Below are 27,775 nucleotides of genomic sequence, written 5' to 3'. Positions count from 1 at the left end.
TCAGCAACTTCTTGGAATACTTTTTTTTTTCTTCTCAAACTTCCCTCCCTGTAACAGCTGTCCCTTTACCCTATCCTCTCCACCTGAATCACCTCTTCACATGCTTTTTACTTTTTTTCTTTTTTCTTTTTTTTAAGCGGGGCAGAGTATCACAATCTAAGGATTGGTAAATAAGGTTATTACACATCTGTGTCATGAATTTATTTCTCAATAAATTAATAATACAGGTATGATGATGATGATTTGATTTAATGTCACAAACTCCCCACTATCAGGAGGCTAGGACGGTGCCCCTTATAGTGGACTTTGTAGAGTGAAAATTAATGTCCCACTATGTCCTTAGTTCAACTTGCCCCGAGCAGGGTTCGAATGGTCATCATCTTGACCTTCGCTGCAAGTAACGACGCCCTAACCCACATCATGTTCATTACAATACATTGTGTTTATGCATTCATAAGATAAGTTTTTGTATGAAATAAAATCTAAGATATTTGAATAAAACTTTGATTACCTACTGATACACTTCATAAACACATCCTTTCTACAATTCTGTGAATGTTATCTGATTGAAACAGAAGTTGATTATATTCTATGCTTTTGTAGAGTATACCTGTATATGGCTTGAAGGCAGTTTTATTTAGTTTTGATTAGTGTAGTTACTATATCACATAAATGACAGAAAATTACATTTTTTGGTATGTAAAACTGATTTCTACAATAATACGTACAACAAAAGAATCTGTCTCGGTGAAGATTGAAAATCTATCCTATACAGTAACTGCATCATGTGAAAAAGACAAGGTTGGCAGACTGAAACTGTTTTTTGTTAATAAGCAGGAGAAACAGTAATCCGAGACACATGGTCCTTGTCAAGTTTTGAGGCAATTTTGGATGGTGTCAAGTCGGTGACCTTTGATCCTGTTGGCCCCCTCTTGTAGTAAAGGACCTCAACGGCTAGTGCCACCATGGCCAAGGCAAGTCCAATCAGTGTTGCAATGAATACACCACCTGTAGGCAACATGGTTTTTAAAAAAAAATAAAATCATTTCATTTAACTTTTACTTGTATAAGACATGAATCATATTCTATCAACCTAATCAATGAACTTAAGGCTAAGCATTATTGATGGAGTCAAAGAGGGGACCCCTAAGCATAGCTCTGTTCCTTTCCATTATAAGAACAAGAGGTCAAAACCAATAAGTAAAGAAAACAGATTATTTGAAAAATGTTAGGAAACATTGATGCATTAAGGGACAAATTCAAAGAAATATTCCAGATCAACAACATAAATTAATCTAAGACAACATTTGGTAAGTGGGGATATAGAGACAGGATCCCATGAACATAGCTCCAACCCTGTATACTACAATTAAGAAAATACCAAAGTGATGTCCCTTACCTATCTTACAACCACATAACTTTAACTAACTGAGTGGAGATCACTGTTGCTACAAGTTTAATAAAAGGAAATACAGAGACAAATATGGTATATAGATGTTCCATTCTGACATTTTATACATACCTAGGGACTGTAGAGTAATTCCTTCAGAATCATCGTCATTTTCACAGATGCCCCGTGCTGAAGAATTCCAAAATTTGGCTGACAGCCCTTCAAAGTAGCGGTCCTTTTGTAGTTCAAGGATGCTGTAGTAAGGTGGTTTTTTGTATGGAAGAAATGGTAAAGGTAAATTATATACTAATAACAAAAGAAAGATAAATGAGAAAAACATGTAACATACATAGTTCTGTGGATAGGAGGTAAAGGGAACACGGGCTGAGGGAAATACTTTTATTCCTGACTAGTTTCGTCTGAGTGGCTTCTTCAGAGGAATAGAGTTTGAAGTCAAGTTGGTCAATATATATATGGCATAAAAAGGGAATGTGTCAGGTTTCAGATTAGTCCCCCACTCGACGTCATCTGTCAGTGTGATGAGTTATCGGAGCGAGTGGACCAATTATCCACCTGTTGGTCATCATGTGGCTGAGCTGTCCATCTGGATCAGGGGCTCTGTGTTTTTTATTCAAGATAACGAAGCATGTGCTGCTGCTTTAGCCCATATCTAATCCCCAGTCCTCTTATTGATGTTATCCTGGATGTTGATGAAAACGGACTCCATCGCCTTTCTTGCCATGTGATGTTATCCATAAGAATTTTTGCCTTGTCCCATTTCAGTAGATGGCCTCATTCGTCAACATGGTTTACTATTGCACTGCTAATCCTGTGGTGTCTAACATCTGCTTGGTGTTCTTTTATTCTAGTGTCTAGGCCCCTGCTAGTTTCACCGATGTATTTCTTATTACATCCACCACACGGGATTTCATATACTATGTTATTCTTATTTAAGATTGGGTCTTGTTTCTTTGTTATAAGGTCCTTCACTTTCATACCCGTAGAAGTCGCAAGACAAATGTTGGAGGACGATAAGATTTTGCCTAGGTCTCTTGTTAGAATGGAATTTGGGACCACCAAATACTTAGTGTTGGATTTTTCTCTTTTGTTGTGTAGTATATTATGGGCCTTCTCCTCCAGGGTGCAAAGTAATCCTTTGGAGTATTTGAGTCCTTCAAAAGTTGTTTTTATCTTTTTTATTTCTTCTGCTAAAAATTCGTCACTGCAAATACAAAACACTCTCAAGAAAAGGCCTATCACCATACCAGTCTTTGTCATGTTATCATGTGCACTGTAGTAATGAATGAAGTCATTCTTATTCATCGGTTTCCTGTAAACTTTGAGTTTAACATCACACCCTGACCTTATTAATATGGTGTCTAGAAAAGGTAGTTGTCTGTCCATCTCACTTTCAATCGTGAATTGGATGTTAGAATTCACACTATTGAGCCCGTGTTCCCTTTACCTCCTATCCACATTCATCACAATGTTTTCACATACACAGTTCTGTGGGAGAGTCCTTGACTACCTATCCATCACACCACAGTAACACTCAGGAGATGATTCTCTATGGCATCTATCTCACAGAGCCACCACATGCAGGAAAAAGGACTACGGAAATTATCAGAAGGAAAGAGGGACACCCTTTTACCTCATATGCCTACATACCTCCGGGAGATCTCATCTTGTAGATGACTCCCCTGCTGGACTGCAATTGCATATGGTTGTTCAGCAAAGGGCTCACCAACTTCAGTCAGTTTACAGTTGTGGTAGACTTCATAGCGGATCTCAGATGCATCATGAATGAATGCAAACTCTCCTTTATCATTTGCCTCAACCTTTAGATTTAAAATGCAATTAATGTGCTAAGCTTAAACAATACCTTAGAAATAGAAGGTTAATGAACCCCTCTGGTATGATGAAGACCATTACAGAATTCATTTTAGCTTATAGCAGAAAATTTCATTCAACCTAGGGAATACCACTGCAGTGAAAGGCTCAAGACTGTCTCACTCTTTTTGCCATGATGACAGCATAAGTCTTAGATGGTTCAACAGAAACACTTCTGCTTCATCTGTAAGTGACATGAGTTCCTATTCCTAATCTTGACACAAAAATGGGTGCTGATAATAAGACTTCATGTGTAAACACTACATATGTCTACAGCCTATCAGGATCATTTGACACCTTATAAGGGTTAAAAAGAACAAATTAATTCAAGGATGGTAAGAGGGAAGCATGAATAGTATAACACCAGGAAAAAATACATCATGATATATAGGAAGTAATAGTAATAACAAAAAATGCAAAGTACTTGGTAATTGTGGCAAAAGACCATTCTTACACTATTCCTTGGCAAGTGAACCCATTACAAAAGCAAAATAGGTGAAAGATTTGGGAGTGTTAATAAAAGACAACCTGTCACCTGACAGACATATGAGCAGGATTGTGGGAGAGACATACAGAGTACTGCAGAAGATTAAAATGGTGTTTCACTATATAGATGAAGAAATGATAAAAAAATTATTGAAACCCTAATCGATCCAAGACTGGAATATGTATCAGTAGTATGGTTGCCACACAGAGTGAAGGATATAAGCAAGATCAAGATAATACAAAGGGCAGTAACCATTCTGGTTCCCAGCCTAGCAGATGAACCATATGAGGAGAGAATAAAAGTACCGGGTCTGCCAACTTTGAAAGATCAAAGAGAAAGAGGTGATATGATTACAGTATTCAAGTAACTAAAGGGGATAGATTGCACTGACAAAAGAGACCGGATTAAAGACAGGATTCTAAGAGGTCATGGGAAAAAATTAAGAAAGACCACATGTCTAAAGGATGTAAAGAAATGCAGTTTTCCATATAGATGTATATGTGGAATAGCTTAGGTGATATAGCCCAAGCTCAAACAGTACATGAGTTAAAATCTAAATATGATAATTGGAATTCAAGGATATAGATTAAGTTGGAACTGTACATGAATTAGTCTAGGTATGATAAAAAAAATTAAAGAATAAGAGACAGGACCCAATAAGCGTTGCTCCTTTCCTGTATACTACAATTAGGTAAATACATAAACAGCTAGAAGAGCCATGGTATACGAGTTAATCAACAGAACAAAGGAAGTAACAGATAAGAAATCTTTTACAAATACTTGAATAAGAAAAGATATAACTGAGAAAGAATGAGTAATAAAAAGTAAGCCTGTCAATGAAGCCCCCCCCCAAAAAAAAAAAAAATAGAGCAAGAGAAGTAAGAACTTTCAGGAGAGTTTTATATCATCAACTGATAAAATGGTATAAAAAATATTATGGCTACCAGTGCTGACCCCTCTGAGACTGCTATCTACTTCCCCCAACCTTTTCAGGGAGTCTCATCCATTCCAGGGGAGGGTCTCTGTGTGAAGACAACTTACCCTTGCGAGACCCTCTGAAGCTGTTAAAACTGGTTTGGAATCTTCTATGACTTGAAGGATGTGTGTGTACTGCTCTTTGATTGGGTAGTCCCACACACGATACTTGCTCTGGTCACTTGTACTATTCAGTGTTAGCTCCTTCCAAACTCTGCAAGTTGGAATGACCATGATCATTAGGATTTGGAAAAATGTACCCCAAGAAATATCATTGGTGTGTTTCCTAGATTTACCACATCTGGGGAAAAAAGTGTGTTAATATGTTACATATACAGTGTTAGTACATGACATACAACTTGCACAAATATTTACATATTTGGATAGATATTGATATGGTGGTTGGAAATAACAGGGGAGAGGGTTGGAATACATTTCTCCAATGTTTCATTTAGAGGCTTTTATAAAAGAGAATAAACATGACTATCAGTGATCACAGTTTTTCAAGAACCCACTAGAACTTTCTCTATGGCTGTAGTGATGTGTTCTTTCCAACACAAAATCTTTGTGGTGAGTTTTTATATATTTTTTATAACTACTAGTCATCTCAACTGCATTTCTTGTTATTCTACCTTGTTAACTAACCTAGAGCACCTTTCCTTCAATATAGGTAGCCACAGCACTTTATGGGGTTTACTGGAGTCTACAGGTGGTGGTAGGTAGTGAGTGAGTGAGTGAGTGAGTGAGTGAGTGAGTGAGTGAGTGAGTGGTAGTGGTGGTGGTAGTGGCGGCGGTGGTGGTGGTGGTGGTGATGATGATGATGGTGATAATGGTGGGTGGTGTCTGGTAGTTGGTGAGTGGTAGTGGTGAACTTTCTGACAATATTTATAATATTTTTATAAAAACAATGGCTTCTAGCAGTCATAAGTCTATGCAAGTTTAGAATTTGCAATTCTTCCTTACTTGGCAGGTGAATATATTTGTGTTTGCATACTACTACTAATAATTGTTATGCTGGGTTTCACTGACTGGAAACCTACAATCCAGAGTGGCTGGCAACTGTCCTTGGGTCCTCTGGGAAGAAATGGTGGAAAGTTGTGTGTTGTTTATCTGTATTTACCTAGTTGTATTTACCTACTTGTATTACACGGGAAGGGAGCTATGCTCGTAGTGACACGTCCTTGTATCTTTCAGCATCAAGTTTTTTTTTTTAAATCTTGTATAATATTTGCACACACTGATTCTTTATCTAAGTTATTCCATATATCCAGCACTCTGTGTGGGAAGCTATTCTTTTTCTGATCTCTTCTATAGGTATCCTTTTTGAGTTTCTTTTCATGACCTCTTGTTTTTCCATTGTCCTTTTTTAGTAAATCATTCCTGTCAAGGATTTCCATTTCTTTCATGATTCTAAATATAGTCAGTAGATCACCTCTTTCTCTTCTCTGCTCTAGTGTTGGTAGTTCCAATTTTGATAATCTTTGTTCGTATGTTAAATTGGAAAGAGCTGGTGCCAACTTTGTTGTTGCTCTCTGTATTCTTTCTAGTTTCCTTATATTCTTTTTAGTACTGGGTGTCCATAGTGTCGCTGCATATTCCAGCTTTGGTCTAATCAATGTAACTAATACTTTTAAAATAATTTCTTCATCCAAGTAGTCAAATGCCACTTTCATTGACCTTAATAGGTTGAAGGTTTCACCAACTATTTTGTTTATATGTTTATCCGGTGTCATGTCTTTGCTGATTAATACTCTAAGGTCCCTTTCTGAGTGCACTTTTTTTATTTCTTCTTCGCCAATTTTGTAATTTTTTTAAATTCTGTTTTTGCTTTTTCCAAACTCCATTATGCTACACTTCTTGATATTGAAGTTCACTTCCCACTTTTGAGTCCATTTCCAGATTTTGTCCAGGTCTGATTGTAATGAATCACAGTCCTCTTCTATTATTACTTTCTTTCATATTTTTGTGTCATCTGCAAAGAAATTCATATAACATTCAACTCCTTCATCCATGTCGTTAATGTATATGGTAAACATGATTGGAGCCAGCACTGGCTCTTGTGGAACACCACTATCATTTCTTCCCATTTCGAGTATTTGTCTCTAATTACTACTCTCATTTTTCTCCCAGTCAGGAAATATTCCATCCATTCTAATAATTTACCTGTGTCACTAGTTTATAGTAATAGGATGAGGGGAGCAGCCACTGGTTGTCAGCTCTCCTTACATGAAAAGGTAGAGGAAATACAAAGTAAACAAAAGAGATCCTGGGCCCAGTCTGGAGACTGAATGTCAGTCCTTCTGAGGTGCACCTCAAAACAGAGGTGAGGAAGTTCATGGGTTCTGAGGCCATGCGGCTGGGAGAAGGCTCTTTTTAATGTGTGTCTTGCAGGACCACTACTTGCAGGTACCCACTGTTGGTTCTTCTATGTGTACTGAAGCAAAATTCTTCATAATTTAAGGAAAAGAATAAATGATCATTAAAGACAGGTAATTATGAACCATCCACTGCCTTTGAAGGACACATAAACTATAATGATATTGGGCACTTTATAATTACCTATGCCTCCTCAATGTTCATTCAATCTTTTCCATAACCCATAGCAGAGTTTGCTGTAAAATGTGACACCCACCTATTACATGGAATATTATGTAGAGCATTCTTTTGTATGTTTACAACACAACTGAAATGTCACTTACCTTATTCTCTGAATATGTGGTGATCATAAATCATGTCTTTTTTATGTTTTTCTTTAACATTTTTGCATAGATCAAATTCACTTCATGGTAGATGGGTAGATGGTTTACAGATAATGATATTAAAATAAGATGAAAGAGCAAAATTCTTCAGTGCATCAAAAATCAAAACATAAAAACAATCTACCCAATAATTTTCATTCCATACAAAGATTATACAAACATACATACATATACATACCAAAATGCCTCTTTTCCCTTACAGTAGGGGGTGACCAAGTTAAAGCTAACAACCACCTCACACCCATGCCACATCCATCTAAAACCCATTTGTTACTATTCCCATCTTAACACATCATAGATGAGGAATCATTCCAGTCCCCTGTCACACTACTTGGGTTTAAGAGAATGCAGAGAGACTTGGCAATTCCGCATTAGGGCCCAACACCCAGAGCTAGTTTATCCCCATGGTTTCATTATATGGCAACCCTGCCCCTCTATCCAACAGCAGTATGGTCTCCACACAAAGTGAAGAAAGAAGATTGTAAGAATTCAAAGGACAGTGACCAAACTGGTTTCCAACCTTGTAGATAAAACATACAGAGAACCCAAACAAATTTAAAAATAAAACTACGTATGACTGCCAGAGAAAAGAAGTACAGGTTCCTATAAGCATAGTTCCTTTCCTGTACGAGTATATTACTATTAGGTGAATTGAATAAACATTAAGTAAATTGCTCTCTTTGATGGAGGAGAAATAAGAAAAGATGAGGTGAAAGTAGACATTAAAAAGATGAGAGCAGGTAAGGCACCTGGGTTAAATGGGTGTCATATGGAGTGTCTAAAAAAGGGAGATACAGTGATGGTTGGCTAGCTGGTGAGGTTGTTTAATGTTTGTCTAAAAGAGGGTAGCATCCCAAAGGAATGGAGAAGTGCATGTATAGTTCTGCTTTACAAAGGAAAGGGGGACACGTGGGAGTGTAGTAGTTTCAGAGGGATCAGTTTGTTGAATGTAGTTGGTAAGGCTTATGGGAGGGTTTTGATTGAAAGGATTAGGAGAGGAACACAGGGAGTAATTGGTGAGGAACAGTGTGGGTTTAGGACAGGTAGGGGTTGTGTGGATCAGATTTTTGTGGTAAGGCAGATATGTGAGAAAGCTTTAGGAAAAGGTAATTAAATGAAATGGCCTCGCTGTGAATGTGCTGTGTCTTGTTGCATTGCTTCTAGCCCAGGGCAGTGGGCAAGATGCAGAGATGACCCAGTATCCAGGAGGAGCCAAGAAAAGAGAGAGGGAGGGATGGTGAATGGTAGTGGAGTATGTGGGGATGAAATGGGTGGGAGTGGATTTATGCCTTTGACTTTGGCTATCTCCCTTGTAGGGGGAAAAAACCCTTGATATATATATGTGTGTACTCTCTCTGATTGCAGTAATTAATATTTTCTTATATGGTTTGTCTGCCAGGCTGGGAACCAACTTGTATTCTTTGTATATTTTAATCACTGCTGTATACTCATATCTAGGGTTGAGAAGTTCTCTGAGATTTTTTTCATTATTTTTTCATCCATACACAGAGGAGCCTCATTTATGTTCATCTACAGTTTGGATGTCTCACTAAAAATTTTGCTGGTGTGCTCATCAGTTGACAAATTGTCCATGAGCAACACTCCAAGATCTTTCTCTTTTACTCTTGTAATATTGTGTACTATGGCATTTAGTCACTGAAAGAGTAATCTGAATTAAAAAAAAATGAGGAACACACCATCTTATACCCCTCTGTACTTGCTCACTTCAGATACCACAACAAAATATTCTCCCTGAGTAACCTGGTGGCTGATTTCCTTGGAGCCACAGATCTCTAGCAAGAGGGCCAGACTGATGAACTGATAAGTATTTTCAATAATAATAGCATTTAAAGTTCAAAACGAATTGTATTTTGAATTGAAATAAGAAAAAAAGACTGGTATAAAACAAATTTTATATAGTATCCTCAACTAAATAAATATAACTATTTGTGTATTAATACAAACAACATACCATGCTTGAAATCAAGTGCATAATCTAAAAAAAAAAAAAAAAAATTACATACACTGCATAAGCATTCCACCAAAAAATGAATTGTCAATAACTTATCAAATCAACAAAGCTTAACTGGCTAATGAAAATAACATAGTTTACAACACAGAGTAAAACATATTGTAATGACACTTAAACAGTCATGAATCAACTACCTAAACAACTCATCTTCTGCTTTGGCCATATTGTAGAAGTACTCATAAATAGATGAGTCTCGTGTGGTCGTGAAGGTAATTCTGGACTGTCGGGCGAGAGCCTCCAGGGACTGCACAGGTGACTGCATTCACAAGATGTGTGCAGACAGCAACATACGGCGACATTGGAGATGAACAGGAGGTGAACAAATGTAAAGTATGGTGAAAACGTGTGTTGTCTACTTCAACTGTACACAATCAGGTCCCAAAATACCATATTTGCCAGCGCATATGACGCATTTTTTAAAATTCTAAATATATCAATAAACTGCCCTGCATCTGTCACAATATTGTATTTCATGCTTAGAAACATATATTTTCCTTACAAAACCACTTTCAAATATATTTCAGTAAATGTATAATGAATCCCACAAAATATCCCTGTAAAATAGGGGTGCACCTTATACGGAGGCAAATACGGTAACCGCTGGCTATCTGGTGCAACCAACTACTTTGAAAATTAAATGGAAAAGATTATATAATTTTAGTTTTGGCAAGGCAATAGGTATATACTACCAATAACTATCTATCTATATACATACATACATACATACATACATATACCATGGGCTTTTTCTCCCTTACAAGGGAGGTCGCCAAAGTCAAAGGCATAAATTCACTCCCACCCATTTCATCCCCACATACTCCACTCCCATTCACCACCCCTCCCTCCCTCTTTTCTTGACTCTATCTATATACCAAGAGTTTTTTTCCCCCTTATAAGGGAGGTAGCCAAGTCAAATTCACGTACCTACTCCCACCCATTACACCCCCCCCCACCCCCCCACCACCACCACCCTTTCCTCCCTATCATCTTATCTCCTTATTGATGATGGGTCATCCCTGTATCCCGCCCACTGCCCTGAGTCAGAAGCAATGTTGAAAGACAGTACACAACATAATGTAAACTAATAACTGTAATAATAGAAATAATAAAATTAGTGATATGAACAATGAAAGAAGAAGAAGACAAATGAAAAGAATATATGAAATAAGGATGGAAGAAATGAATACATGAGGATGACCAAAAATAAGATGGAGAGAGAGTTAAAAAATAGAAAGGTAGAAAATAACAAAGTATGCAGATATGCTGATACATGATAGGTAGGATGAAGAAAATACACAGGGAGCACAAGGCAGAAGAAAAATGGAGAACAAGAGGAAGAGGAAAAGGGAATGAGATGATGAACAAGCCAAGAAAGGTGGAAGGGGAAAATGAGATATCACGGTAGTATTTTAATGAAATAGTGGAAAAAACAGGAGGGGAAAGGGAAGAAAAGGTCTGGAGAAATAAAGTAGAAATTGGGAGAGATTTTGGCCCCATTCTAGAATCAGAATGTCAACATTTTGGGGCTCCATCTCCAGATGGAGGTGAAGTTGTAGATAGGTTTTAAAGATGGCTGGCCAGGAGATGATTCTCTCTGATGTCTATCTCACAGGACCACCACTTGAAGGCACCTGTCTTTGGTTCCAGGAGAAATTGTTTACAGCAAAGCTTGAGACTCATCTATGGTTTCTGTATGAGCTATATTATCATCTAAGTTATTCCAGGAGATGAAGTTTTTGTTTGGAAAATTATTTCATGACATTCTTCAGATATATTGTTTTCAACTTGTTTTTAGGACCTCATGATGCTCTCCTGTCCCAAACAAGCAATATAATGATGTACTACCCAAAAGTTCCAGTAATTTGCACAGAGGAAGCCAACTGTTTGCAGTTTTGCCTTTGGCCACGAGAAGTTAGCAGCATCCCTTGCATAACAAGGACTGGGTCTTGCATCATGACAATGCCTCTGTCCACACATCAATTGCTGTCTGGCAGCTCCTGACTTCCAGTAACAAATAAGTCATTCTCCACCCACCCTATTGACCTGATCTTGCCCCCAGCAATGTTTTCCTGTTTCCCAAGCTGAAATTATGACTGAAAAGGCATCACTTTGACTCAACTAGAAAGATCCAGACAGAATCACAGGTGTCAAAGACCATCACATCTGAAGTCTTTAAGGGATGTATGGCTTGTGAAGAAATGCTGGGACTAATGTATACATGCCCAAGAGCACTACTTTGAAGGTGACAGGAAGAACTAGGAGGTAAGATAATTTATTTTCTCTCATTATTCAAATTACTTGAACTTTTGGGTAGCACTTTATTGTGTCAGTTTTGTCCATTCCCTTTAATGACCTAAATGTTGTGATCATGTCACATTTTTTCTTTGCATGGTTTCTCTGCATGGCTAGGAACAAATCTGGTTATACTGCCCTTTGCATCTTCTCAGTGTTGTTTATATTCCTCAATTTGTGTGAAAATGGCACCAACACTGCATATTCTAATCCAGAGCAGACCAGGCATTCCATATAATCATGATGTAGAAGAAAACTTCATCTTGAAACAAATCTTCCCGTATAATCAAGATTTACATGAACTTTTCAGACAGTGACACCTCTTCATTGAGTGATGCATGGGCTAAACCAAAGGCAGTGGCCAGTTATCCAGGGGCTGACAGATTTGCAAGACAGAACTGTGGCGGTAGATTGACTGGTGCGCCCTTCTCATGGACCAAGTCACTGCCTTAGTCTACACATTCTTCTCCAACCCTCTATTACTCACACTCATATTTGCTTAATATCTTAACCACACATCCTCATGGCCTCATTCACTCCATCTACCCATCTTTCCTTTGGTCTTACCCTTCTTCTCACTCAGCATAACCAATTCATGCATCCTCCAAGGATACCTATATCCATCCATTTTCATAATGTAACCATATCACCTCAGGTTGGCTTGTTCTACTCATTTTCCCAACCCTATCTGTAACTCATTTCCTCAGTGAATCTTTTCCATCCTTCCTAGACTATATTTTGTAACTTCATACATAACCCTTAAGCACCTTACTTCTACTGCCTCCACCCAGCACTCTCTTGCATTCATCACCCACATCTCAGTTTGGTACATAACAGCCATCACAACTAGTACTTCTTGAATTCTTTTCATCTCTTCCACCAACATCTTTTTATTTTTCCTTTCCATTCCCATGGCATCTCCTATCTTTTCTCCCTCCTTCACTCTCTGACTTATTCCCACCTTTAGTCTTCCACTTTCATGTATACCATTTTTGCCCCATACAATCTATCCTCTCTTGAGGAACTTGTGAACCCACCCAGAGGCTCTTGCTGGTTACCTGAAGGTCACAGATCTTCCACAAGAGAGACCAGGGGCAACAAATTGATTGACTGATCTTCCCATGCAATTATATATCAACCTTGTGTCCCTCACTCTTGGGTACTACCATAACCTCACTCTTATGTATATTAGCTTTCAGTTTTCTCTTCTAGTAAATGATGCCAAATTCACTCACCAAACTCTTATCATCTTTCTCTGCCATTGCTAACAGAGCAGTGTCATCTGCATATACTAGGTTATCATCCATTCTTACTCCTTTTCCTCCAACCCATCTCCCCTGGATTCAGTAAAATTATTAGAATATACTTTAGTGCATTTCTTTTCATCAGCCTAACAGATAGGAATGCATTGTAGTCATATATGGATAATACTTCCATTATCATTTGATGTGAAGAGAAACTGATTTAATTCAGTAATAACATTATTGTGATGCATTATCAGCCCCCGGCAAAATTAGGCATCCATCATCAGAGAAAGTGAATGTTATGTCAAGATCAGTTTGCAACAGTTTTCAAGAGCTTGCTTTTGCAGGTCAGTGGAAGACTAGAAGTGAATAGAAGAATTATTCAATGTGAAACATGAAAATAACTTGAAAACTTTGCTCTATTGAGCAATTCCTGAAGGCAGGTATGCCACTGCACTCGCTCCATACATTCTCCAAATAGCAATAAAGGGTCCAATTTTTGCAATGGCTCATCTACTTTTCTGAATTCTAGCCAGCAAAAACATAGCTGTGCTTAACATAAGAATTTTGATATTAACTTATGCTGTCTGCCTCAGATTAACTGATTTTTGTTTTATGTAATTTCATGTAAAGGTGTGAGAGTATGTTTGGTATTTTTGTCTATAATCTGCAAACCATCATATTTCCTCTACAAAAAATATAATGAATATTACTGAGAACTAATATGAAAATAATTCTCTGGAATACTACTAGGATACTATCTAATTTAAAAAGAAAATAAAAAAAATTCCTATCTGATATGGTCAAGTCAGTTTTCTTGGAAGGCTCTGAATATGATTTGGAAAGTGTTGGAATACTGGACAAACAAGTGATCAATCATTCAAAAAGGACAATTGTACTCTAGCCATGTTGAAACACTGGCAGAGTGTGATCACAGATTGTTCAAAAAAGATCATAACTGCACTCTGTAGCCATGTCAGAGTTCTTGTATGTTAATAATACACTGCAGTCATCCATTCATTTAAAAATAATCCTTAAGGCAAAAAAATGCACCTTATTAAAAATCAAAATTCATTCAAAAGAGGCTGCATGCACAAAAATAAACATGCTAAAAATTAAAGGTGATCATCTATGTATATTTTCAAAATTAACAACAATAGTGTGTTGGTGTTGTCTAGGTACTGTTAGAATTGCAGAGTGGGGAGCAGGTGAGACATGGGCAGACTTGGTTAATAATAATACCGGTAGAGCTCCTCCTCAGCAGCTGCCATGTTGATAAAATACTGTTCAACAGCAGTAGACCCCAGAATTGTATAGTTGATCTTACTCTGGGTTGCTAACTCTTCCAGCGAACTCACAGGTGTCTGTAAGGGGAATTGGTCTGGATTTTACAGGAACTCTTATTCACCTGCCTGATGTATGGAGTGCCTTAATACCCCTTAAGTATAGTGACATTCTTTATATATTTTGTCCTAGTTGATACTGGGTGAAATTACTCATGTGAACGGTGCATGAGCCCTGGATAAACACAGGTCTCAATAAATCAAGTTCCTTTTTTGGTTCAGTTTCCTCACTCCTGAAGTAAATAAAATTATCTGTCATTAGCCAAAACAAAACAAACAATGGGTTTTACCATATGGACAGGTTGTGAGGCATGGACTCACCTAGGTTTGATATCATGAATCACTGATAATCAATCAATCTACCTATTGCCCTAGTTCTCTCTTGGAGGAAGCCTGTGGTTGCTTGGAAACCAGCCATAGCCAATGGCTCAGCCCAGAAGTTATTCAACAAAAATACCTCTTGGTGCTGTCTGGAGTGAGTGCAGGACAATGTATTATTTCTTTAATTTTTTTATACCTGACTGTAACATACAGGAAATGAGCTAAACTGGCTTACAAAAACACTGTTGGCTCCCAAGAAAAAGTGATCATGTAGCTTTTGAATTTCATTTTGAAGGTGAAGAAATAGAGCTGAGAAACAAATCATAAAGACAAGGAAAATTCATTTTGGAAATACAAACTTCTCAGTCTACAATGCCACACACTAATTATCCCTAAACAACACAATATATCTTCCGTGAATCACTTGTGGACCCTCCTGGAAGCTGTTGCCAGTTCCATGAAGGTTGTGGGTCTTCTACAAGAGTGTCCAGAGACAATGGATTGATCAATTGAAACTTGTTATGTTTGAGGAAATTCTCTGCAGAAGTAAGATTTGAAGGAATTCATGAACCCATTTACTTTTATCTTTTGTACTCTCCCTTCCCTGCTTGACTGGCATTCTTCATGAATCCAATGGCTCCTTCACCTTATCTATCCAGTTCATTCTTGGTCTTCCTCTCAAGTTCACCCCATGAGTGTTACTCCTTTTCTGTATACTACAATTAGGTAAATTCCATTCATTTCTGCTTTCTTCACTTTCTCTGCCAGTCTTTCGTCCCTCTCTCTATATGCCCAAACCATCTCAGCACTCTCTAATCTACCCATTTTGATAGTTATTTTCCCATCTCTGTTCTCTGTCTCACCTCCATATTTCTCAACCACCTCATCTCAGAAACATTCAGACTCCTCTCTACCTCCCTTATGTTCCAAGTCTCTGCTCCATATAGTGCAATGGGTACAATCACTATACAATCTTATCTTTGCATTCATTTCCAAATATGTATTTATCATAATACTTTTCACTGCACCCAGACATTTACTTGTTTCCTTAACTCTATAATTCATCTCTATATCCTTAATTAACATAAAGAATACAGTACAGGATGCCATAAAATGATGTCACAATAATGTAATGTCATAATTTTGACTGAACACAGGATGAACATTGAAGATGCCAGACATGTTCCTGTGTGGATTGGTAGATGACACAAACTTGTGATTTCCTAAACCTTAAAGAAGAAGAAGAAGAAGAAAAAAAAAAAAAAACCATATATATACATATACACATATATATATATATATATATATATATATATATATATATATATATATATATATATATATATATTTATATATATATACAAGAAAAAAAAATATTACTAACACTTGAGGAGCTTCAAGGTGTTCCAAAGGAACTCCATAACACTTCAATGAAAACTTTCCATGATGGTGGAAGGGAAAAAGAAGATTTATTGTTTATATATTTGACATGCACACATCCACTATTCTTACTGCATAGTCTACCATACTTCTCTTACTCACAAGGTGCAAATAAGGGAAGAACAATACTGAATCACCAGTTCAAAGGCTTAATGCAGATACATTTGTTACCAAAGCTTGTCCTATACTTCTGCAACATCACAACTATACTGTAGGTGGATATGTACCTAATTACCTGAATAACGCAAACAAGACCAGCCCACATTGGATGAAAATGCTAAAGACAACATACACTTCAAGAAGCCAGTGTCAAGTCTAAATCCATAAAGTGGACATGTCAAGATTCATGCTCATGCTGTGCATCAATGAAGTGAGATCTTTAAAAATAATAATTTTCCTCAGTTTCTATTCCTACAATGTTTTCAATCAGGGACATAAAACTTTGGACTTTAATTCACACATGACAAATGTGAAAGTTTGACATTTCAGTCATATACTGTATAGTACGTCATACATTTAATATTGAAAAAAAAAAATCTTGTTGAAATTTAGAAAAATTCAACCACATTTTAGACATCGCCAAAACCAAACAATTGATTTCCATAAGTGTTATTTGTATATATCAATATTTCCATACCATAACATAGATTTTGAGCCCCATTCTTGTACATACATACATATACCAAGGCTTTTTCCCCCTTCCAAGGGAGGTAGCCACAAAGGGAAAGGCATAAAAACACTCCCACCCATTTCATCCCTAAATACACTCCACACCCCTCCCACCCTTCCTCTCATCTGAGCACCATCTGGATGACGGGTCATCCCTGAACCCTGCCCACCGCCCTGGGTCAGAAGCAGTGTCGCAAGACACAGTACATCCACAGCAAGGCCGCTTCATTTAATCGGCGACCCCCCCTCTCCGTCCCCCTTTGCATATAAAGGGAGGACGGGGAGAAATCCCTTCGGGCTGCGTCAAAATTTACTCACACATACTACCCCCCCGCCCATTCCTCCTCATGCAGTCACAACATCATCCATATACAACCATTCTCCACTCACCTCTGTCTTCCGTCCTCTCCCTTCCTTCCTCAACAGACATTCCCTCTTCCCCAAAGCCCCCTTCACCCCATCCATCCACCTCATCCTAGGACGTCCCCTCATGTTCACTCCCTCCACATCTGCCTTCCATACCTCTTTTACTAGTCTTTCTTCACTCATTCTTTCCATGTGTCCAAACCATCCTAATATTCTTTCATCAACCCTCTCTCCCAAATCCTTTTTCACCCCTGTTCTCCTCCTCACCTCCTCATTTCTCACTCTATCCAGCCTAGTAACCCCCACCATACTTCTCAGACACCTCATCTCAAACACATTCAAACTCCTTCTCTCTTCCTCTCTCATGTTCCATGTTTCTGCTCCATACAGTGCTGTTGGCACAATCACTCCTTCAACAGAATATCAGGAAAATATACAATTGGAACCAAAGAAGTAAAGAAAGTAGGATCCGAAAAAGATTTGGGAGTAATTATCACGAACGACCTGTCCTATGATATACAGATTAACAAAATTGTCGGGGAGACTTACAATTTGCTAAGATCAATAAAAGTGGCGTTTACATACTTGGACGAAGACATGATGAAAAAAATATTGGTTACATTGATAAGGCCTAGATTAGAGTATGCAGCGACATTGTGGTCCCCCAGTACCAAAAAGAATATAAAGAAAATAGAAAGAATCCAAAGAGCAGCTACAAAAATGGCACCTGCACTTGCAAACCTATCATACGAAGAGAGATTGGCTAAACTGGAGTTACCGACACTGGAGCAAAGAAGAGAGAGAGGTGACCTATTGACCATCTACAGAATCATGAAAGGCACAGAGGTACTCGATAGTGAGAACTTACTTAACTGGGACAAAAGAAACACAAGAGGACATGGAAAGAAAATAAAAAAACATAGCTATAGAAGAGAACTGAAGAAAAACAGTTTTCCTCATAGAGTTTTGGACACTTGGAACAAACTGGACAATGAAATAGTATGCGCAAAAACCATTCATGAGTTTAAAAACAAACTAGACACTGCAAGATACAAAGGCGGGACAACACGAGCATAGCTCCCCTTCCCGCAAAATACAACTAGGTAAATACAACTAGGTAAATACAGTCTCCTCTTCGCATCCATTCCTAAATGTCTATTCCTCATTACACTCTTTAATCCACCAAGGCATTTACTCGCTTCTCTCAATCTACATTCTACCTCCACCTTCACTCCACCTTTTCCTGCTACACTTGCACCCAAGTATCTAAAACTATCCACTTCCTCCAGTCGCTCTCCCTTAATGTTCACTTCCAGTCTACTGCCACTTTCACCCCTTGTACATCTCATCACCTTACTTTTACCCACATTTATCTTTAGCTTTCTTCTATCACATACTCTCCCAAACTCTGCCACCAGCTTCCTCAATCCCTCCTCTGACCCTGCCACAAGCGCAGTGTCGTCCGCAAACAACAGCTGGCTCACCTCCCACTTTTCTCCATTTTCTTTAACCATCTCCAATCCCTGACTCACTACCCTAGCATTCACCTCTCGCACCACCCCATCCATGTATAAGTTGAACAGCCAGGGCGACATAACGCATCCTTGACGAAGTCCCACCTTTACTTCAAACCACTCACTCTCTCCATTTCCAATCCTAACACATGCTCTACTACTCACATAAAAACTCTTGACAGCTCCCAAAAGCTTTCCTCCTATCCCATAAATCTGCATAACCTCCCACAGTGCCTTTCTGTCTACCCTATCATAAGCCTTTTCCAGATCCATGAAAGCCCAAAAAACATCCTTCCCCTTTCCTATAGCTTTCTCACATATCTGTCTTACCACAAAGATCTGATCTACACAACCTCTACCTGTCCTAAATCCACACTGTTCCTCACCAATTACTCCTTCTGTTCCTCTCCTAATCCTCTCAATTAAGATTCTCCCATAAGCCTTCCCTACTACACTCAACAGGCTAATCCCTCTGAAATTACTACATTCACACTTGTCCCCTTTTCCCTTGTAAAGAGGAACTATACAGGCACTACTCCAGTCCTCCGGTACTCTACCCTCTCTCCAGCAAACATTAAATAATCTCACCAACCAGTCCACCATCACTGAACCTCCCTTTTTCAGACATTCTGCATGACATCCATCCAGACCAGGTGCCTTACCTGCTTTCATCATCTTTACAACTGCCTTCACCTCATCCTTCCTTATTTCTCCTCCATTCTCCTCACTCATCACTTTCATTTTTTTCGTATTTCCCACTGCAGCTATCTTTCCTTCCCTATCCTCCTTCACATTCAGCAACTCCCTAAAATATTCTGCCCATCTTCCCCTCACTGCCATCTCTTCCATTATCAACTCTCCATCTGTACCTTTTACCTTTTCTTCCCTACTTGATTCGCCTCCTCTTCCTCTCTTAATTTCTTTCCAAAACATCTTTTTATTACTTTCAAAATTTTCTGTCATACTCCTACCCCATTTCACATCTGCTCTCCTCTTTGCCTCCTTTACCTTTTGCTTTACTTCTCTTTTCTTTTCTTTGTACGTCTCATATGACTCCCCTGTCCTCTTTTGTAACCAATCTGTGAATGCTCGCTTCTTCTCTTCTACAACCTTCTTTGTTTCCTCATCCCACCATTCGCTACCCTTTCTTCTATTTCCCCCTGTCCTTCTTGTTCCACACACCATCCTTGCACACTTTAAGACTCCCTCCTTGAACCATCCCCATTCCTCCTCCACACCCATCTCTGCTCTATCCTTTACTCCCTCCCACTCCTCCTTCAGCTTCTTTTCGTACTCCTTCTCCTTTTCCTTTTCATTCAAGGAGTTCACTCTAAGAACCTCCCTACCTTTTGTCCCTTTCCTCCTTCTCCATCTATCCTCCACTCTCAACTTACCTTCCACCAAAAAATGATCTGATATTCCCCCACCCTCTCCCCTTAGCACATGTACATCCTTAACTCTTCCTATCATAATCCTATTTACCACTACATAATCCATTAGCGCTCTATCTACCACCCTTCCCTCCACCACCCTCTCCCATGTGTACTTATGCTTGACTTTCTTCCGAAACACTGTATTTGCTATCATCAACTCTCTTTCTAGACACATTTCCACCATCAACTCTCCACTACGATTCTTTCCTGGAACTCCACACTTCCCAACCACTCCATCGATTGGACCATCTCCCACTCTAGCATTAAGGTCTCCCAGTACTATTACATTGACACCTCTTCCTAAACCCTCTATGCACTCATTTAAATCTATCCAAAAGGCCTCCCTTTCTTCCCTGCTCTTCTCACTGCCCGGCCCATATGCACTTACAAAGACCCACATCTCCTTTCCCAGTTTCACCTTCATCCACATTATCCTTGAGGAAACCTCCTTCCACTCCACTACCCCTTTACCTATCTCCTCACTTACTAGAATAGCCACCCCTTCCCTCCCTCGCCCTCTCTTCACTCCTGATAACCTCCCACTTACACTCCCAAACATACACTCACCCTTCCCTTTCAACTTAGTTTCACTCAAAGCCAACACATCCAACTTTCTTCTCACAAACATACTACCTATCTCTTCCCTTTTACTCTCATCTGTACCACATCCACGCACATTAAAAGACCCAAACCTTAGGGTGCTGGCCCGAGGCCCGCCAGCACCCCTTATGCCTTCACTTTTGTCTTTAGGATGTGTGCCCCGTGGGGCTACAGGGAGAAGGATGCCTAGTCCCTCTCCCCGTCCCTTTCTTCTCGCCTCTTACGATCCAAGTGGGAAAACTTGGTGGCAGTATTCTTTTCCCCCACCACAGGGAATTCCCCCAATCAGAAAGCGAATACTCAGAGAAATGGTACAGGACAGCAACAAGGGGTTGGGGGACAGCATAACGGAGGGACAGTCGTAGTATAAAAGTGCCATCATTTCTCTATAAACAGAATTTCTTCTATCATAGACAAAATGATGTGTGGCTCTGGTCCGTAGGGGCGCCCCATATAGACCCTAAAGTATCGACTGCATGCTACTTTGCCACAATAACAAGCAGCCAATACCCCAGACACTTGTACTATACAATAAGTGAATTTTCTTCAAATACTCCTATAACTATTGTTACTACCACTACAAATATCATAAATAATGCAGTCTATACTGTATACAGTACTACCTTAACAATTAAATTGCCACTTCTACCAGTGGTAGATGTACTATAGCTACAAACAAAATATTGAACTAATGAAGCATATACAGTAATACTATTTTTACTTAAAGAACCTACAATTATTCCTATCACTGTATCTTCTATTTGCAAATTTATTTATCCTAACTAGGCACAAACCTGCATCCTTTCGACAGTAAGGAAGGCAGCCAGGTTAGCTGTAAAGGTGGCAAGCATAAGAACTACGAAGAGCCAGTAGGCTGCTACAAGGGTCCTCCCTGAGAGTGCCTTTGGAGCTTCACCTCCGCCTTGGGGAGTAAAGGATGTCAGGGCAAACCAAAAGCTCTCTTTTAAGGTGAATTTCCTGTAACAATGAAAATTTTTCACACTCAGTAGCTGCAAAACTACTGGACATAATTATGAGAGTATGGATTAGTAGAAGTGCATATCACTGCATATGCAAGAATTCTCAAAACCATACATTTTCTATACACTGGGGTCTCGAAATGTGACAAGGTTTGGGCAGTTTTCGAGGCATCTGAATACAATTTTTCAAAATCCATATCACCTCCATTTTAGCAGACAAACTCTCTGCTAAAATAGAGGAGATTCGTGTTTTGACAAATCCCATTTCAATGTCTAGAAAACTGCCCTAATCCTGTCACATTTTGAGACCCTATTGTGCCTCACTACACAAGCTCAACACACAGAACAAAATAAAATATCCAACTCTGTATCATACTATTCACAAATAGACAAGGCCTTCCTTTCATCACCTAAAACACAACCCCACACTCAAGTCACTTAATCTGTAGGCTTATATGGTGCAAATTTCTATAGTGGATCATAGTGCAAGGCCCATAAATTTAAGGACTGTGGGTAAATTTTATATTGTGTGTTGTCTGGTTAGCCAACCTGTGAACAAATACTGTTACCACACCTGCATGGATATGGGTACAGTTCTGCATTGTTCTGGGCTGAATAGGGTGAATATCGATCCAGCAGCCATATCATAATTCCAGTGACCACAAGAGCAGCAACAATGGACACCCACACCTCTGGCTTGAGCACAGTCATAAACTTGAACAGGCTCTCTTCCTTTTGCCGTTTCTGGATCACTGAGTAACAAGAAAAAGGATATTTTGAGAATTAATTCTAGAGGTGAGAGCAGATTTCACCTCATGGAGTTTGTGATTTGTCATCAAGTAGACCTGGGGAGAAACTGGGGTGCATGAATACAGATGAGTGAGGCAGACTCAGGATCAAGACACATGAGCATTAAAAGTCTTAAAAGACTGAGCAGTATACAAATTTTTATAAAAAGAAATTTACACAATGAAGCAGTTAACAAGATATAAGCAAAATGATAATTGCATGCATATTTCAGTAATAGTGTCTCATTCATACATACCAATGGAAATGCCTGACTGATCAAAATAGGGTGCAACGAAGTCGACCACCTCTTCACGTTCTGAGGTCATTGTCAGGGGTGCTACAATTAAATCTGTTTCCTGTAAGTGCAATAGCATGAAGTCAAATTTGTTGGATTGTCAACAAAGCACACAGTACTTACTGACAAAAATATGAGTTATGTAAGAGTGCAGTACTGTCATGCAGTGTCTGCATATCTGAACACAATCTGACACTTGTACTATCACAAACAAAAAGTAAATTCCCTCTTCTAGCAACCTTTGATACAATTCAATGTGGTTTCAGGCAAAGAAAGATGTGAATTTCTATTACCCATTTGAGAGTAAATAATCTGGTTCATACATTATATATATATGTATATATATATATATGTATATATATATATATATATATATATATATATATATATATATATATATATATATATATAAAGGTGTAGATGGAGAGATAATAATGGAAGAGAAGGCAGTAAGGGGAAGATGGACAGAATATTTTAGGGAGTTGCTAAATGTGAAGGAGGATAGGGAGGGAAAGATAGCTGCAGTGTGAAATGCTAAGAAAATGACCGCGATGAGTGAGGAAAATGGAGGAGAAATAAGGAAGGATGAGGTGAAGGCAGTTGTTAAGATGATGAAAGCAGTTAAGGCACCTGGTCTGGATGGATGCCATGCAGAATGTCTGAAAAAGGGAGGTACAGTGATGGTGGACTGGCTGGTGAGGTTATTTAATGTTTGCTGGAGAGAGGGTAGAGTGTCGGAGGACTGGAGGAGTGCCTGTATAGTTCCTCTTTACAAGGGAAAAGGGGACAAGTGTGAATGTAGTAGTTTCAGAGGGATTAGCTTGTTAAGTGTAGTTGGGAAGGCTTATGGGAGGATCTTGATTGAGAGGATTAGGAGAGGAACAGAAGGAGTAATTGGTGAGGAACAGTGTGGATTTAGGACAGGTAGAGGTTGTGTAGATCAGATCTTTGTGGTAAGACAAATATATGAGAAAGCTATAGGAAAGGGGAAGGATGTTTTTTGGGCTTTTATGGTTCTGGAAAAGGCTTATGATAGGGTAGACAGAAAGGCACTGTGGGAGGTTATGCAGATATACGGGATAGGAGGAAAGCTTCTGGGAGCTCTCAAGAGTTTTTATGAGAGTAGTAGAGCTTGTGTCAGGATTGGAAATGGAGAGAGTGAGTGGTTCGAGGTAAAGGTGGGACTTCGTCAAGGATGCGTTATGTCGCCCTGGCTGTTCAACTTATACATGGATGGGATGGTGCAAGAGGTAAATGCAAGGGTAGTGGGCAAGGGATTGGAGATGGTTAAAGAAAATGGAGAAAAGTGGGAGGTGAGCCAGCTGTTGTTTGCGGACGACACTGCGCTTGTGGCAGGATCGGAGGAGGGATTGAGGAAGTTGGTGGCAGAGTTTGGGAGAGTATGTGATAGAAGAAAGCTAAAGATAAATGTGGGTAAAAGTAAGGTGATGAGATGTACAAGGGGTGAAAGTGGCAGTAGACTGGAGGTGAGCATTAAGGGAGAGCGACTGGAGGAAGTGGATAGTTTTAGATACTTGGGTGCAAATGTGGCAGGAAAAGGTGGAGTGAAGGTGGAGGTAGAATGTAGATTGAGAGAAGTGAGTAAATACCTTGGTGGATTAAAGAGTGTAATGAGGAATAGACATTTGGGAATGGATGCTAAGAAGAGACTGTATGAAGGAGTGATTGTGCCAACAGCACTGTATGGGGTGGAAACATGGAACATAAGAGAGGAAGAGAGGAGTTTGAGTGTGTTTGAGATGAGGTGTCTGAGAAGTATGATGGGGGTTACTAGGCTAGATAGAATGAGAAATGAGGAGGTGAGGAGGAGAACAGGGGTGGTAAAGGAGCTGGGAGATAGGGTTGATGAAAGAATATTAGGATGGTTTGGACACATGGAAAGAATGAGTGAAGAAAGACTAGTAAAAGAGGTATGGAAGGCAGATGTGGAGGGAGTGAACATGAGGGGACGTCCTAGGATGAGGTGGATGGATGGGGTGAAGGGGGCTTTGGGGAAGAGGGGAATGTCTGTTGAGGAAGGACGGGAGAGGAGAGAAGACAGGGGTGAATGGAGAATGGTTGTATATGGATGATGTTGTGATTGCATGAGGTGGTATGGGCAGGGGGGTGGGGGATGAAGTAGTATGTGTGAGCAAAATTTGACGCAGCCCAAAGGGATTTCTCCCCGTCCTCTCCTTTTATGTAATGGGGGGATGGAGAGGGGGGTCGCCAATTTAATGAAGCAGCCTTGCTGTGGATGTGCTGTGTCTTGCAACACTGCTTCTGACCCAGAGCAGTGGACAAGGTGCAGGGATGACCCGTCATCCAGGAGGTGCTCAGATAAGAGGGAGGGTGGAGGGGTGTGGAGTGTATTCAGGGATGGAATGGGTGGAAATGATTTTATGCCTTTCCCTTTTTGGGTCCCTCCCTTGTAAGGGGGAAAAAGCCTTGGTATATATATATATATATATATATATATATATATTAGATATATACATAAATATATATATATATATAAATATATATATATATATATATATATATATATATATATATGTATATATGACATGACATGATTCCCACTTTCCAAATCCTTACAGATTCTAGATAAAAGTATCCACCAGAAGGTTGGAATAACATTTTGTTTTCAATATTATAAATGTCAGAAATTAACACCAATCAATCATTTGTTGCTCAGGAACCTTATGGCCCCACAGCAGCTGGTACTCCTCTGGAACTCCCACTGATCTCTACAGGAAATGTTTGTTAGGCTGCCGTCTGTGTTATGTAAAACTAGCAGTTGGAAGAAGGAAAAGAGGTAGACATGTAGTAGTTGAGGGAATGAAATGTATTGATTCTAGTCCAGACACCAAGTAACAGCCCCTTGGGGCTGCATCTCCAAGTAGAGTTATGAGTGATAATGGGCTTTGGAGATAACCAGAAATCTCTCTGATGTCCATCCTGTGGCATCAACCTGTACAGGTGTTCACTTTTGGTCCCTATGGCTAGAAACAATGGTTGAGACTCACTTTTATTACATAAGAATCATACTAAATTGTAGAACCTCCCAAGTCACCAGAACTCACTCCTTCATTACATAATGACTTAACATAACTCTCACTACTTATGATATGTGACTGCACTTATGTGGAGTTTCTTACCCCACTAGCCAGGTCACCAACTAATCCATTCCAGGTCCCATCAGGCTGCCGTGCTCCATATTTACCATCTTTTGGAAACACAAATTCGAAATCAAACTTCATCATATCCCCTAGCTTCTGTGCTAGATCAACACAGTATCCATCTAGCTTGTCAATCTCATCAGTGCTTCCACCCTCTATGACAAGGGTGTCCATGCTATTATCTTTCATGTAGACCCAAGGCCGGGACTATAAGGCAAAGATAAACAAGAAAATTAAATATATAGCTACAGGACAGTTAAACTCTGTAACACAAGGGATAGCAAGAAAAATATTACAAGATTCATAACCAGTAAATCCACAAGGTTGATATTCTATATATGCATGTCTTGTCACTCCCACCCACCTTGATAGTTCCAATCCGGAAGTACCTCCTCATTGGGGTGTTCTTGTATTCAGGGTCAAGCTCTAACTTGTTGGCTGTGTCCCACTTGCCAACCTCCATTTTGGTTGATGAGTTGAGTATCATCATATTAAATTCCATATCAGGGGCAATTTCATTCTTTTCCACAGACCACATTGCACCTTTCCAATCACTCATTTCCTGACATGAAATAGATAAAAGATATAAATGGCATCTGGTAGCAATGTTAGTGAGTTGTATTTACCTAATTGTAGTATACAGGAAAGGAAAAATGCTCTTTAATGCAAATAGTGATGACTATGGCATACTGTTAAATATCATGCCGGGAAAATATATATCACATTACAAAAAAAAATTGAACTTTGGATATCATAAAGGCCACAAACCAAATAACCATGCCACATGAGTTGTTAAATATATTGAGTACATTTATACACACATTCCAAGAGGCCTTTTCCCTCTTATATGAGGAGAGTCAAAACATGCACCTATCCCACATCCATTCAAAGCCCATTTGTCACTCCTTCCCACCTTAGCACCTCATGGATGAAAGTTCATCACTGTCCCCTGCCACACTGCCCACATCAAAGGTAATTTTGTGTGACACAACAACACAACAGGACCCAACAGTTGGAGCTAGTTTACTCTCACCCGTTCATTATGTGGCGAGCCCCTCCCCCTCCACCACCATACTCACTCCAAACATTTAAAGAGTAGACAAGAAGATCTCGCCGGGCTGCACCATCTCATCATTAAAGGGAATTGACATCAAAAGTGACAAAATTTTCACATTGAATGAGAATCAGACAAGAAACAATGGTCTCAAACTGTCCGGAAATAGATTCAATTTGGAAGTAGGTAGAAACAACTTTGCAAACCGTGTAGTTAATGAATGGAATAAACTTCCTGCACAGGTAGTGCAATGTAGTTCAGTTCGAAGCTTTAAGAATCATTTAGATAAATACCTAAGTAAGATGCTGTAATTATTATAATTTATGTTATATTATTTGTTTTTGTTTTGTTATAATTTGTCTGTCTGATTTTCATTTATTATTAGTTATATGTCAATTTATTATCATTTACTATTTACCTGTTTGTTTGTTATTCAACTATACCAATGCATTTATTTATGTATTTTAATTGTTATTTACATTGTTATAGTTTTAATTTATTATTAATATGATTTTTTTTTTCTTTCTTTTTTTTTTTTTTTGCATCCGACCTAGATATGGATCAAAAGGTCTCCTGTCGGCATGCTTTGCCTTTGTAATCCTTTGTAATCCTTACAACCATTCCCCATTCGCTTCTAGCTTTAGCACTCTCTTCCTTACTCAACATACATTCCTTCTGTATCCAGTGTCCCCCGTACATCATCCAGCCACCTCATTCTTG

At 39.0% G+C, this 27,775-nt stretch overlaps 1 protein-coding gene across 3 annotated transcripts in view; it reads right to left on the bottom strand.

Moving 5' to 3' along the window:
- Positions 1-529: 529 nt before the first annotated feature.
- Ir8a (Ionotropic receptor 8a) overlaps positions 530-27,775 on the bottom strand; it is a 54,578-nt gene continuing 27,332 nt past the window's right edge. For 2 of the 3 annotated variants that reach the window (XM_076189916.1, XM_076189918.1), the window contains 10 exons: positions 26,366-26,563; positions 25,981-26,208; positions 22,781-22,880; positions 22,310-22,487; positions 21,550-21,733; positions 9,668-9,789; positions 4,809-4,956; positions 3,059-3,228; positions 1,523-1,644; positions 530-1,008 (listed from right to left, as the gene is read on the bottom strand). In XM_076189916.1, the coding sequence (XP_076046031.1) occupies positions 827-1,008; positions 1,523-1,644; positions 3,059-3,228; positions 4,809-4,956; positions 9,668-9,789; positions 21,550-21,733; positions 22,310-22,487; positions 22,781-22,880; positions 25,981-26,208; positions 26,366-26,563 (1,632 nt within the window). In that variant the 3' untranslated portion in view covers positions 530-826. Of the gene's footprint in view, positions 1,009-1,522; positions 1,645-3,058; positions 3,229-4,808; positions 4,957-9,667; positions 9,790-14,311; positions 14,434-21,549; positions 21,734-22,309; positions 22,488-22,780; positions 22,881-25,980; positions 26,209-26,365; positions 26,564-27,775 lie in introns of all 3 variants that reach the window. The other variant, XM_076189917.1, reaches the window with a different exon arrangement.

This window comes from Oratosquilla oratoria, chromosome 9 (genome assembly GCF_046742065.1).
Source record: "Oratosquilla oratoria isolate Oo_2021 chromosome 9, ASM4674206v1, whole genome shotgun sequence".
Lineage (NCBI taxonomy): Eukaryota > Metazoa > Arthropoda > Malacostraca > Stomatopoda > Squillidae > Oratosquilla > Oratosquilla oratoria.
Note: the sequence above shows the minus strand (reverse complement) of the source record. Positions and strands in the feature narration are given on the sequence as shown.